The following is a 15602-nucleotide window of genomic DNA, read 5'->3' on the forward strand; positions in this document are numbered from 1 at the left end:
GAAAGCAAAATCAAGACAGGGTAATTAACTTATATTTGGAAGCAAAGAAATAAAGGCTCTGTACAACCTGCTGATGTCAAATCCTCACTCGGTGATCCAAAATTTGAGTGTGAGCACAGCCTGATTACAAAAATTGATTTCTTGGAAAACAGCAGGCACTTAGAGAAATGCACCTCTTATTACAGCAATAAGACCACTGTACTCCATATGTAATTCATGCACATCCAGTAATGTGAATGCCCCTATGAAACCTTCCTCTCTCAATAGGATCAATGCTAATGGAAACAGAGATTTTTCTTCAATGGTAATTTTCCTTTTTTCAAATACCCCTGTCTGACATTTAACACTGAATGCCAGGGAGGATTTTGTATGATTAGTTAGTATTGCAACAGCATGGCCAGGAAATACAATTCAGGATTTGACTTGCAATTGCAGGAATTAGGGCTCTATTTCATAGCAATTCTGAATGTTACTGCACATCTCATCCTAGAGCTATGCGCAACATAATGAAACTTTATGCCATTAGTTCCATGGTGAAAAAAATTAAATGGAACGGTGCTGTATTTTTAATGATGTAAAGAGCTCCATTTCCTCTTTACATATCAGTGTCTTTCTCCCTAGGTTGAGCAAGGAATACTTATTCATGAAATCATTAATCCCATAAAATGGATCTGTACACCACAGGAAAATATCAGATAAAGTCAAAACAGAAAAGGAACTGTAAAGGAACAGTAAAGAAGAATACTGTAGGTCTGTTTCAAGATATAAACGTTTTACGAATTCCTACCGCTGAGTTTGCATCCCAGATGGTTTATAGAGATTTTAGTGCATGTGACTGAAAGTTTTTTTACCATAAAGTACTACTTAGATTTCAAGTGCTCACAGGCCAGCTAAGAGAAAGAATCCTTCCAGTTTACCCTGGGTCAAACTCAAGACTGTTGCTCAGGAGGATGTACCCCGAACAGCTCCAACAGAAGAATATAGGTGAGCATCCCAGATAGAATATTGACTCCACTCCAGAGGCCCACCCGCACAACTGAGGTTTTCATCCTGTACTACAGACTAAGATGCTGTCCAGGAAAATCACTATTAGGAGTGGAGGCAAGACACACTTTCGCCAGAGAACAACACCCATTTTGGATGAACTCAACAATGCTAAGATAATGGACACAGATTTTACACAAAGAATTAATGACTGGATAGGAGTAGCAGACAGAAGTGGTCAATGACCCAGAGCAGAACAGTCTGATTGCACCATGTTGTGAAAGGACCTCATCAAGACAGCCACTAAAAGCTGTGACCTGAAGGAGGGATATCTTTCATGGAGGTCAGCTCTAGGATACAGTGGCGAGGGAAGCTGTGAAGCTGAAGAAGGAACTGATCCTCTGTGAAAACTCAGAATTGCATGATACAGTTCAAGCCACGTTTCAAATAAGCAAAGTAAAACACAAACATTTTCATATAAAGTAGAAATAGCTATGTGGATGCAGAAAAGTATTCATTAAAAATGACAATTAAAAAAAATTTGAATTAATCCATATATTTATCTAAGCAAACAGAATCTAAGGCTGTGAGTTGCTGCTTGATTTTTTTAAAGAAAGAGGTTAGATATATACGAGAGATTATTAAGTGGATAAAAAAACGACCAAATAACTGTGTGAATGTTTTGCATTTTTTTCTCAAGCTGTCAAGTTTTATTATGTCTTTCATGGTAATGTTCTCATTATCATGCTCAATTGTGTTTCCACCATCACTTTGATACTTAAGGATGTCACCAGAAGATTTTACTGTTGTAGGTCATTAGTTATAATGTGGAAAAATAAATAATTCTGTGTCCTTAGTTTGACTACTTTTTACAGACTTGAGGTCGTGGAAATGCAGCTATTCTCATGACAGAGTTCACAGCTGAAGAGGAGGAAGTCAGCACAGGGCTGTCCAAGCAGCCTATCCAATCTGACCCTCTCATGACCTCACCAAAATGGCTACCACAGAAGGAAAAGAAACATTTTGCAAAGGACTCCATTCCTTTTTCTGAACTTAAAAATAATAATAATGTCTTACACTTATATAGTGCTTTTCTGGACACCCCCACCAAATGTGATTTACAGGTAATGGGGACTCCCCTTCACCACCACCAATGTGCAGCCCCACCTGGATGATCCGACAGCACCCATAGTGGATCAGTATGCTCACCACACACCAGCTATCAGTGGGGAGGAGAACATAGTGATGAAGCCAGTTCATAGAAAATCATTACACCCCTACTCTTTTCGAGAAACTCCCTGGGATTTTTAACGATCACAGAGAGTCAGGACCTTAGTTTTACATCTCATTTGAAGGATGGCGCCTTTTTACAGTACCTAGATGGGAGATCTCCTGAGAAAAGCTAAGGTTGCTGCTGGAAAAGGTGCCAGTATGGAGCACTCACCCCACGGTCTGTGTGGGTCCTAATGGCCCAGTATAGTGATGGTCACACCTGAAGAAGGCTCCATGGCCGAAACGTTGTGTTTTCTTTCTTCTTTTTTTCAGCATGGAATAAACCTATTACTTGTTCCTTTGCAACCATATTGGTGCTGAGTCCCTGTGTCTGAACGAATCAGCTGTGGAGTCCTTATTGCACAGATTCTACAGCAGATGCTCATAACGTGATGTGTGTGGCCTTTGAATACACTTTTTTCCTTTTGCTTTTGTTCAGTCTTCATTCAACAGACAGCTCCCATTGAAATTCATAGACGTAGTTTGATGGCAGTCTGATCAAAGAGACCGATAAAATAGCATTTTTTTGGAAAAAAACATAGGGCAATTAACTAATTACATTTCAAAGGACAATACTTAAACTGGAAGGAACTCTACTACATAAAACAACACACACAACTGAGCTTTTATACCTGACCACTGTATTCACCTCTGCTTAGTAAGAAAAATGCCTGCACTATTGCACTAAAACATCGAAAACAGCCTATTTATAGCTTCATTTGGACTATTGCCATGAGAATTGAGTGGGATTTTAACAGAACAGTACACTATGATGCCCAGGCATGTGGAATGCTACAGTGTACAGCATTAGAGAAAATTGAATCGCATTGTATTTCTCAGCATAAACTAAGGGCTTTTTGAAAAGGGATTAAAACACTCAATCACCTACTGACCAGAGACCACTGTGCAGGAATAACTGCAGTTTTATTTCCAGCTCTTCCTCTCATCTGGGGAACAAAATCAAAAACATGTACAGACTCCCAACTTGAGATCTAACAGGTTTCTGGCTGTAGTAGTGCAAGATAAGGCAAGTAGTGGAAATGCTGTTTTTTTCTGCTTGAGCAAAATTCAGGAACAGTCCAAGAATGTAACCACCCACAGTTAAGGTGATAAGCTGTTAGATGGGGCTGCATGAGTGTTTTACAAGTCAAGCACGTTCTGTACTGGGGAAGACGTTTAGCCTGGGGCTTTTCACAGGGCACTCCTGGCCACAACACAGTACCCTGCTACACCCAATGCTATTATAAAATTGCTGTCTTTTTTAAGCCAATGATAATAGCCCCAGAGTAGAAACACATTGCTTTGACCAGAGGAGTTACTATTCTTTCTTCCCCTGTCCTACCTGTGCCTTACTTCTGGGTGTGACTGGGAGGGACAGACAAAGAAAGGTGTCATCACACATGAATTGCATATGTTTGTAGCTGCTGGCTTTAAAGTTACATTTGATTGAATGAACAATAACTTAACACATTTTTAAGACCATTTGAGAGGCAGGATTTCTTATCCAATTGATTACAGAAAAAGAATAATTATGGAATTCCCAGATTATAGAGAAGCCAAGGAAAACTTTGCCCCCTCATTTTATACCATCCATTTTCAGACTGACAAGAGCAATAGAAACACTCCTTCTACTCAAACACAGTCATTTTGTGCTTACTTTTAAGCCTCACAGTGGCAATCACAGACATTGACACAGGTTGCAGTCTTGGGTAAAGGGAAATCCAAGCGTCTCATAGTAAAGTGTAAAAAGAAAACAACAGAACCAATCATTTTTAAAAAATGACTGTGTCAGAACTGATGTGGTGAGATGAAGAGTGATAAATGTACCAACTATCGCAGATTACCATGCATTGCCAAGGAACTCCCAGCACGACAGAAAGTCATTTGAGGTCTTCCAGCAGGGACCGCCAAGGTAAATGGGCCGTGAATATGAGGTTCTTCACATTTAATAAATATTTGAAAGTGCTCACGGCTGTGTTACGCTGCGATTTCTGTTTAAACAATCAGCTGTGTTTACTTCCCAGCGTACAGATATTACATTACCGGAGAAACAAATCAAAACATGGTGGAATGCACGCTTATTTGTACACACACACTTTTAAAAAAAGTCAGTCCACACACTTAAATAAGAACAAGAGTATTTCTTTTATTCTTACAGTTTTCCCCCCTTTACCAGCACAATAAGTGTATCTCCACTATCTTGTGTCATCACACGGCTTCAGGGAGAAAACAAGCAGCACTGCATTAGTCACAGAGGCTGCAAAGGGAACTAGAGAGGACAAAAAGAACAACTGTGATCCTTTTGTTTTCAAAGACTTAAAACACCTTGCATTATTCACTCTCCGCTTTGTTTCATAAAACTTCAAAACACCTATTTGGTATAAAAAAAAGACTGGGGGTGATTTCTAAACAAAGGCTACCGAATTACACAGAAGTCTTTGTAATCTTTTTTTCATATCCTGAGAATCGCGTCGTGTAAAAATACCTTTCAGACCCATAAATCAGCAATGAGCTGCAGCAAGATGTAAGAATTTCTGAAGGAAGCAGACTGAACTGGACATGCAGTCTGGAAAATTAATACATCACTTTCGTTCAAATGTTTTAACACAGAAAAGGTTGCAAACAAGATGAGGCCTTTCGTCCCTTCATGACGTTTATTTGATAGTAGGCAATTAGACTGAGGATTACATCCTGCTGTTTCGGGAAAATAGCTTGGTTTCAACAGGCAAGGTACATACTGTACATAAAAAGTACGTAGGTAATACTAATTGTAAGATAATTTATTAGCAAAACACCCACACTTTCATTTCACATTCTTGGAAAGAGTAAAGTCAAAACCAAGGCCAAGCAAGACCAGAAACCAAACAACAATACGTCAGTTATGACCATGATATGGTTTAGCTTTAAAAACAACATGAAAATAAAGATATAAATTATATACAGAGGCGTATAACCAATTCAAGCGTAGAATGTGTATTATGTCTGCTCTCTTAGTGAAGGTACAGGCAGTTCTACAGTATGTTGTTCTCGTTTTCAATTACCACCAACACATTGGAAGACAGATGCAATTTCAATAGCTATAAAACCAAAATAGGACTAGGTTATGAAAGACTATTTTTTGCTGGAAAGTGAAAAGTATAATATGTAATGTATAAACTTTACTCTGTACCAATGTCTAGTGCTTTGAAAACATTTTCAGACTTCTCCAGTTTTCTAATTTTGTTGATTTTAAACCTTGCAGTCATGACTCTAAAGTAGTAAGTAAAAGTTATGGACACACCTTCTCCACAGATTCAAAATAAAAAAAGTAAAGAGATAATTATGATTAAAGTAAAATGGAAAAGTCACAAATGCATAACTATTCAAAACATAATGCTATAGTAATCTTAAATTACTATAATTTAGGTGCATAAAATTACCTTTGTCAGTCAAACAATTAATAGAGTGGCCTCTGTGTGTAACGCCCATCTCTGTGAGGTTCCATGTTCAGGTAGTAAATTTCAAACAAAGATGCAACCACAAAGACTAAGGAGCTTTCTAAGCAAGTTGGGGATAGAGTCATTGAAAATCACAGAACAGGATAAAGGATAAAATAATGAAGTATCTGAATATCCCTGTGAGCACAGTCTACTCAATCATCAAGAAATGAAAAGGTTCTAGTGTACCACCCTGACACTGCCTCAACTGAGCAAGAAGGAAATTACTGAGGGGTGCCAATGTGAGGGCAAGGACAACTTTGAAAGAGCTGCAGAGTTCAAGCCTATTATTTAAGAATGAGAAAGTGTAAATTCTTTAGTAGTGCAGTCAAATTTCTGATTTGAATCCTATTGAGAACATGTGGAAGTTGATAGCTGCTGCCCATATGTGATCCCCTAGCAACCTGAGAAATCTTGAGCAAATCTGCCAATAACTCAAGGGCAAAAATTACACCAAGCTGGTACTGTATCCAAAGCTGACAGAAACTTGCCTAAAAAGACTGCTACCACCAAGTATTGACTGACTGGGTCTGAATACTTTTGCAATCAACATTCTTCAATTTTCAGTTTTTAGTTTTTTTCCCCTTGGAAATCTTCAGTTTGAGCATTCAGGTTTTGCTTAAAATATGAAGCTTAATAAACTGTATGCATTAGTTTGTCATTTCACTGAATGGGACACCTTAGGGACAGGCTGCATACTTTTGCAAGGCAGTGTAAATAATTGAGGTCACATCATTCACATTAAAAAAAAGAAAATCATGCACAATTGTTTTTGCTTGAATGACACAGAACAGCCATTTTTTCAAGTAAACGTTAAAATCAGTAATTGTCATTGATATTCCCACTTAAATGGGAACTACAGTCCCAATGTCTCAGATAGTTTATTAATTCTCGTCAATCTTGATAACAAAACAAATTGACAGTTTTGCCAAATTTGACTAATTCCGAATCAAGCACACAATCCTGAACTTCATGAAAGTAGTGTATGGTCTCCATTTTATCACAAACCAATAGTCTCGCCACAGGTAAGAGCGAGAGTCTGTATGAATTACGATGTGAAGCTGCCATTCCTGCTCACAAGTCACTGTAATGACTAGTGTAACGTGATGAACGAGCGAATAAACAAAAGTTGAGCGGCAGACATTTCACTCCAGAAACGTTCCAACGTGATCTGCGTGCAGTGCTAACAAGAAAGTAGTATCTGTTGGCAAAACAGTCTTGAAACTGAGAGCACTATTTCTATTGAATTGAAGAGATTCACAAGCCTGATTGTTTACAATTTAACAGGGCCTTTTCACATTACCTGACGTTTTGTTGTCTCTTTCTGAATCGCAGAATATGAGGCTGCACTAAATTTAGTCTATTTTGTAAGCGGGAAGTTTTACATGTAACTGTGTACATTTTATTTCTGGTTCAAAATGCATTTGTCAATGTCGATTGTTTCGAAGCCTGAAATAAAAACAGTGTTGCAGTTCCCCTTTAATAGAAATAGCCCCTTTGTTTAAAGTGAAGTGTCTTTAATAGGATTAACAACAAATACCAATGGAACATAGTTTATGCAGTACAACCTATAAGACAAAGATTTTTGATTTTTCAAAGACATCCCAAACACACCAATGCCTGGCTGATCTTGATCTTAGTCGGAATTTAACAATGCATTTCCCAGGCTGGAAGCATAGCTCACGTTCACAAGAGAATCTAGCCACAAACAAATTAAAAGAAACCAGTCTACTTTGAAATTACATTGTCATTCTATAATGTCAATGGGAAAAAAATTAACAATTTTAATTCAGATTCTTTGGGTGTGTGAAGCTACGAACAAAGTTAAAACATTGTAATCCTTTAGTTAAAAAACAGAACAAAAGACTAGAGAAAACTAATTTGTGTCCTCAATTCCCAATCTGATGTTTTTATAAATTGAAAATGGGACAGGCTAGACGGGTTTTTCTCATTCTATACAACTCACAAGATTAGTCCTGAAGTGTGCTAATTGAAATTGTAATTACACACAAGTGATTGCAGTGCAGGTGACTGGCATTTTGTAATGGTGTACAGCCGTACACTCTGTGCAGAATGCTTGATTTTTAGAGGACATATAAATCAAAAAAATGTTTGGAAGCATTTTGAATGTTTCACAGGGAACAGTAATTTTGTATCTTTATTTTTAATTTCAGCCACAATCAACTTAACAAACCACAACCATGACTCTTAATAGAATCTGAAGATTCTCACACATGAATAAGAACAAATCAATGATTAATGGAAATATACTTACTGAAACTTGATCTGGGTCCATGAATTGTAAACCAAAATAATCTGATTCTATAAGGTCCAGGTGATAAAGAATCTGGTCAAAGAGATCTTGGCCCTTAGCGGTTTTCTGAAAGAAATAAAAATTGAAATCACCTTCAGCAGGAATTGTCTGCATATAAAAAGAAAGTGTCATCTCAAAAATGAGAAGAAACATCAGTAATACAGCCACTGGAAGAACAAGAAATGTACATTAGGATACTTCAGAAAGCAGTTTAGGACACATGACACTGGCTTAACTTCCCTTTGAGTTATCAAACAATTGTAAAAAAGCACACTGTCACAGCTCTGTCCTATACAATATACAGTAGGTTATTTACCAGATTTGTTTTTAAAAAAAGACCTTTTTCAAAAAAATCATGATGGAAAAGCGTATAATAGATTTTAATTGAGTCAACCTGGGAAAAGGTGGTAATATGGGTGAGAACAAGAGAGAACAAAAGAGAATTAATGAAAATGAGCAACTGAAATCTGGCAGACATTTTCCTGGTAAAGTCTGGGAGGTAGGAATGAATTCAGAAAGCAATTACTTGAGAGCGTTGAGAAAGTGTGAACCTAGTTTAAGAACAATTTTGTCTTCTGAAGAAGTTGTGTCTGAATAACCCCTATGAACAGATAAAAAATGGCCAGGTAAAATGGAGAGTTATGGGATTGGAGAAGTTAGGACCCTCACTGATGTCACATGAATCCCTGAATCGACAAGTCTTCCACCATTGAAACATTATTATATGTTTTTTTTACTCTTCTGAAAGTATTTGCTCAGTTTAATCTCTTACACTGACATAGTTCCTTTTCTTACTTATTACTAGTTTTAAACATATAGAATAACTGCTCTACAGTATTCGGAACCCACAGCTTTCTGACTACAATAAAGAGATCACTGGCATGTCCATGTAGTCTTCAAAAATACACTAGAATCTTAATCACATCCCATAATGCACTCTGGAAGTTTAATCACATCCCATACATTTTGGGCAAAATGTACTGTCAGTACTGTGTACACAGATACACTGAAGGCCTAAAAGAAACAGACTTGCTAGTTTTGAAAAATTCACTGTCACAACATGTGGTGACATTTGTGCCATCTTCAGATAAAATATTGGTCTGTCTAGCATGCCAACAATATTCTTATCCTGAGATGGTGTCAAGACAACATGGCACACAATTGTATTGCATCCACAGAAATGAACCGTCTGGTTTACATTGCAGTTCTAACGCATAGGATCAGACTAATGCAGAACCTTATGATCGGACTCTTGCACATACCACCATAGCATGAATGTGAACTTTTTTCTTTGACACTTTAAAATGTCTGTACCATAAAACCAGCAACAGTATCAGAGTTCACCTGTAAAAGGGAATGCACCTAATAATCAGGAAACAAACTGCAAATAAGAGCTTTTTGCCTTTGGAATTCTACACTTGGGATTACCACCGGATATCTTCCTGTAATGCATAAATTACAGCTCTGCACGGCCTGTCAGTCACGAGAAAAAAAAGCCACATCGAGCGTGTGTAGGCTACCAACCCTCCTGCCCCCAAATCACTCCTGTGAGAGCAAAGCAGTAACCCAGCATCCCTCCATATCCGAACACATCCTGTGCCACTGCAGAACTGGACAGACTGAACTGAAAAGAGGGGAACTATGGTGATTTATTAGATGATTTATGTAATCTACCTAAAATCCAGGTGTACATTCAGCATTTTCTGATCCAACGATCAAAACAATTTGTTTGAATTTTAGTATTGCACATGTATAAACACCCCTTCATGCATCCACTTTCGAATGCTGCATCCAAATTTATGGTCGCAGGGGAAGCAGGAGCCTGTCTCCGCAGGCAACGGACACAAGTCAGGGTACACCCTGGACCACACCGTCCACTGCAAGGCACACACAGACAGTTACACCCAGACTCACACCAGGGCTAATTTTCCCAGAAGCCTATTAACCTACCAGGATGTCTTTGGACAGTAGGATGAAACCAGAACATCTAGCAGCAACTAATACAAACTGGGGGAGAAAGTACAAATTCCACACAGATACAACCCAAGACCAAATTTGAAACCAAGGCCCCAGCACTGCGAGGCAGCAATCCAAACCACTGTGCCACCGTGTAACACCTCACAGAAACAAGCAATACAGAATTTCTCTCTGGGAAATGGGATACAGTCGAGAACTCGCATAACAAGTAAAAAGCGTTATTTTTATTTTCTATATGACCTCATTTCTTTTCTGTATTTTGCGCGTCTCTTTCTGTGTTCTGAATTGCGTGTACAATTTCTGTGCATCAATTTGCACTGCTTTTGTCTGTTACTGCAGAGTTTAATGCAGATTCTCACTGTTTTATTTTTGGCCATCTTTTTTGATAAGTATGGAAAAGGGAGATAACATCATGTCATAATGTCTTAACAAAACTACAATAAATAAAAATAAATACATTTTCTTTCTGTGCTAGTCACTTCTCCGGTACGAATCACATCAGTTTCCAGCAGGTCCAAAAGTTGGTCTCCTCAGTTTGGGGAAATAGCACAGTTACCGTGTAGAAAATGGTTTCATCACACACACACCAAAGACACATTAACTACAAACAACAACAAATTACAATACAGCATGCAAAGACAGAGATTAAAGATGCATATATTATCTCATTGGTCCAGGACCAGCAATAAAAAAGGTGTCTTTCTCTTTTGGAGGTCTAAATAACATCTGCTTGAGGAGCGTGGGAATTAAAAACCAATAAATACATAACAGCATACATCCTTGAGAAAACAAGCACCCAGGGATTTGTCTCTATTTTCTTTTTGTTCTGCAAATGCCTGCAATCCCCTCTGCTGTTTATCTCAAATAACTGTTAGATTCTTAATTGCCTCCACTTAGCAGGCGCATATGATTATATAAAGACAGGCAGTTCACATAAAATGCTCCTGCCAAAAAAAAACACCCTGTATTGATATCTGTGGGACGTAATAAACACCCAGAGCAGTGAGGACAGCATGCGATTCGCACACAGATGCAGCCAGCCCGTCGGCTTGGCTAGAATGTGACCTGCTCCATCACTTTCATTTCCCTCGTACTGCTGCTTGCCTCCCTGCCAATTAACAGTGTGGCTGCTTTAATTAAACATTAGGAGCATAATGCTGCAAAAGTACTGTTGCTGAGCAGTCTTAACTAGACATTGATGTTGATATCTACTGGAATGTGGAGAAGCCTCTGTTTTAAAACAAAATCGCAGGACAGCTAGAACACATGTAGTAAGAGTGTGGTGTCCGGGACTGAGAGTACTGTGCTGAGAAACATTTTTCTCTTTATTCTTCATTCCCCATCTTTAATATTAAATAATAGCTGATCGGTCTCGATAGCGTCGGTGAGCTTTGTGCATGTTGTTCCACAAAATTTTCATAATCTCTGTTAAGACCCAAGTGGCTAGAGCTCGTAACATATTCAAGTAGGTATTGTGAAGAAACAGCAGGATGAGGACAGATGGCAGCTCCAAAGGGTTGTAGAAGTTTGGAACAATGTTCCCTGGCATATTGTTAAAGCTGATACTGTGGCTCCTTAAAAAAATGGCTGGATGAGATCCTTGGATCAATTAGTTACAATCTACCAAATGGACGAGATGAGCTGAATGGCCTCCTCTCGTTTATAACTGTTCTAAAATGATTATGCTATCACATGTCTCTATTGCGTCATTTTCGTTAAGCTCTTAGTTACTCAGTTTTTATGGGACTCCTGACAGACTTTTCTCACATTGCGGGAGGTGTTCCTTCCTTGCATATAGAAGCCTAATCCGTGGAAATCCAGAGAATCAAACAGGAGAAAAATGGAGGGATTTATTGGAGAATAGTGACTCAATAAAGGATCTGACTAAAAACCAAACAGCAGGTTTTCCCTGGATTCTTAAAGGTTATCTTTTAACCTCTGTTCTACAAGGTTCTCAGTTTATGTCCTGGTAAAAGCCAAAAGCACAACATAAGATATAAAATATGTTCAAAACCAGTTTTGAAAAAGGCAAAATATAACTGATTGAAAGTATACAAATCCGGTTAACATTAAAAGTACAGTAAATGTTGTATTCATGGTAATATCTTTATAAAAACTACCACAACTAGTCATTAACATGCTATTAAAAACAGATACTAGGAGCTCACTGTTGGAAGAGACCCCAGGTTAATATATGAGATTAAGAAAAGAAAAAGAAATGAAAATTTTGCAACTGGCAGATATGTAACAAGAGCAGGTTCTTTGATAAACGTCATTTTGAATGAAACTGACAGGAAAATACTGTTGTCTCTCATTCTCCTCCTCCGAAATGTTTAAATGAAATTTGTGTGGGATGTATGAATGGAGGCTTATCCTATCAATACTTAGCCTAGATCTGCCAGCATCCTCACTCAAAGTCAAGAACACATGAGAACTTCATCTTGACCTACTGCCAGTACTTGGGGCGGAGCAGTGGCTCTGTGGCTAAGGATCTGTGGCTGGAAGGTTGCCGGTTCCAAACCCACGGCCAGCAGAGGAATCCTACTCTGTTGGGCCCCTGAGCAAGGCCCTTAACCTTAACCACTCCAGGGGCACTGTACAATGGCTGACCCTGCGCTCTAACCCCAAGCTTCTCTCCCTGTCTGTGTGTCTGTGTGTCTCTGTGTCTCATGGAGAGCAAGCTGGGGTATGCCAAAAGACAAATTCCTAATGCAAGAAGTTGTATAGGGCTAATAAAGTGATCTTATCTTACTTGGTTAAAATGAAAACTGAAAATGTCCTAGATAAGTCTGAATTGATCAGTGACTCTGAATTTATTTAAGTTCCAACAAGGTCTCCACAACAGCTTTCTGTTCTGAATCCAGATGTACGCAGTAAAATGCACTTCCGCAAGCTGTGCGATAGCCGGGAGTGAAAAATTACTGCTGCATTGCTGTTACTCTTATCAATACCAGTCGTGAGTCTCTATAAAGTCTTACAAGCGTAAATCAACTTTAGAATCTGCCCTACCATTTGTTTAACCATGTTAGATGCAATGAAATAACACTTGCAACTACTGTACCACATTGTACTTCTGTTGCTTAAGGGCATTACTGTATTTTTAATTTCCTCTCAAGAGAGGTCTTGCCACCCTGCTCTTTTGCTGTAAGTACCATTCAGTAGGAAGCACTGAAGGGCTTTTTGACAATCAAAGCCGAAAAATGCAGCAGAACTGCAGACGGGACAGGAGAACCAGCTGAACAGCATGCCTCCTGGACGTATTCAGGCATTCCTGTGCTTTTGCCCTGCTCCCGATATCAGATCTCATGCTGCAGCTTAAGAACCAGCCACACAGCTCGACAGGGAGTGATCCTTTCTCAGCAGGCGGCGTAAGAAGAAACCTGGGTGGGATTCTGAAGACACTTACTGTAGGAAAAGTCCTGAGAAAGCACCACTGAATCCTCCACACCCCACATGGGCTGTCCAGCACTTCTATCTGGTTCCCTCCAACCAACATTTTCTCCGAAATCTGGTGATGCATTCCAGGTTTTAATAGAATACTTTTAACTTTTAAAAATAAAATAATTAAATACAGTTAACTTTGCGGAACTGTGTTTTTATATTATATTTTATAAATATGTATAGCTTCCTTATGATTTTTAAGCTTCCTTTAAATGTTTGAACTTTAAAGACCTTCATACTTCTGTTCACATGTTCCCAACTTGCGGATTGCTAGACTGAACATTCCACGTAAAGCATTCCCTTTTCCACAAAGCAACTTCAAAGTCAGAAAAAGCACTCTAATAAATGAAACTTGATTGACTGGTGACTCATTGGAATACACTTTGAGATGGTGCTCATAATAAAAAGGTAAGCAGTAAAATATTGAAGAATCCAACTGAAAGTTCTGTCTCCCGACTTAAAGTATGTCTGCGTGTACTTAATTGAAAAACCCTCTTTGGTGATCCTCATGGAATTCTTCATTGGACATTCTAAATAAAATAAGGGCATACAGAAGGTTATAAACACGAGGGAACCGTTTGGCCCATCTAGCCCACATGGTTAATTGATTTGCGGATTTCATCCAATTGTTTCTTGAGAGAAGCCAGGGTTTCAGCTTTCACAACATGGGAACTTCGTTTCACGCTCTCACAGCTCTATGTGTAAAGACATGCCTCCCGTTCTCAGTTTTAAATCTGCTTCCACATAGAAAATCAACATTTAAGAGAGAAAATACCTTTTGCAATTGATGTATAGCAAGAAGCTGAGTATATGCAGAATAAATACTAGCTTCTCATATTAGTCGAGGATCATTCGATGAATTGAACTAAAGCAGATGTGTGTATAGTCACATCTTGACAGACTTCGGATGTAGAATTAAAAGGGCAAGGTGAAACAGAATCACCATTCACAGATAGTTTTTGCTCCAACCGTCTGTCTTCTGGCACATTTTAAATGACATATTTTCAGCTGGAGAAAAATGCATACAGATCCCATGACCTCAATATATAGAATGAAATAAAAATAGAGACAAAATGAGATACCAATAAGTAGGGCATAACCAGGGGATAGAACTATACAAGGAGGAATAAACCTTGTGAGCAAACAAAGTTGTTATTAATGGGTTGGTCAAGATCAGATGTTGAGATTGCAGTAGTATAACACAAAAATGTGCTTTAGTACAAATACAGTCAGTAATCTGTTCCATCATACCCATCCTTAAAACATGAAAACTACTGAAGTTCAGATCTCGCTCTGGTGACTGGGACTCCATCTTAGTGACACACATTTGTAACAGTGAAACACAGGTTGGGCTTCTTATGTGTGGTGGGCCAGCCCTGAGCTGGCCAGAGTCTTTTTTAATTATCTGCTCAGTATGAGCAGTGCGTCGCTGATCGCTGCAGGGACAGTGCCTGGCTGCTCTGTGCCTGAACAGGCGGTGGAGCAGCATCTTGTCTGAAAGCAGAGAGGGCTGCCAGAACCTACATTGTCTGACTGCATCTAGACCATTAAAGAGCATTAACATGGGCTCACACTACTGGTCTACCACATCCAGTTTGAGACCACAGCTAGACGCAGTCACAGGAAAGCACAGAGCCCTTTTCAGATTTTATTCACACCTCTGGATTTTGGTGTGAATAAAAGTGCTCGGGCAAGGTGAAGAACAGGTGGAACTCTGTGATCCTGACACTGAAAGTTTGAACCCAGCTCTTTTCAGTAATCGACTGCGACTCCCAAGTAGTGATGGCATATCATCATCTAAACTCTGTGGAGGTAAAGATGGGATCGAGCACAGGGTTTCTTAGCTCTTTCAGAGACTGCCAACTCTTACCACTTGCCAGGTGCCTGCCCGTCTGCAGCAATACAGTGTAGAGATGCATTAGCTCTTCTAATCAGCTCTGCATGTGGTGTGTCTGACAAGCATGTCTATTCTCATTCCTTAAGAACTACAGGAGTTGCTGCCTGAGGCCCAGGATGAAAAAGACCAAGTATGTTTTCGAGGGACTCATTTGACTATGCACCAATAAAGACATTAAGAGTTTGTAAGGTTAATCAGAAAAACTAAATAGAAAGCATAATTAGATGATCATTAAACAATA

At 38.9% G+C, this 15602-nt stretch overlaps 1 protein-coding gene across 3 annotated transcripts in view; it reads right to left on the reverse strand.

Annotated features, from left to right (window-relative positions):
- epb41l4b (erythrocyte membrane protein band 4.1 like 4B) overlaps positions 1 to 15602 on the reverse strand; it is a 155530-nt gene that overhangs the window by 95676 nt on the left and 44252 nt on the right. For all 3 annotated transcript variants that reach the window (XM_015357282.2, XM_015357281.2, XM_015357284.2), the window contains one exon: positions 8008 to 8112. In XM_015357282.2, the coding sequence (XP_015212768.2) occupies positions 8008 to 8112 (105 nt within the window). The remainder of the gene's footprint in view (positions 1 to 8007; positions 8113 to 15602) is intronic.

The sequence above is a fragment of the Lepisosteus oculatus genome, chromosome 10 (assembly GCF_040954835.1).
Source record: "Lepisosteus oculatus isolate fLepOcu1 chromosome 10, fLepOcu1.hap2, whole genome shotgun sequence".
In the NCBI taxonomy this organism is placed as follows: domain Eukaryota; kingdom Metazoa; phylum Chordata; class Actinopteri; order Semionotiformes; family Lepisosteidae; genus Lepisosteus; species Lepisosteus oculatus.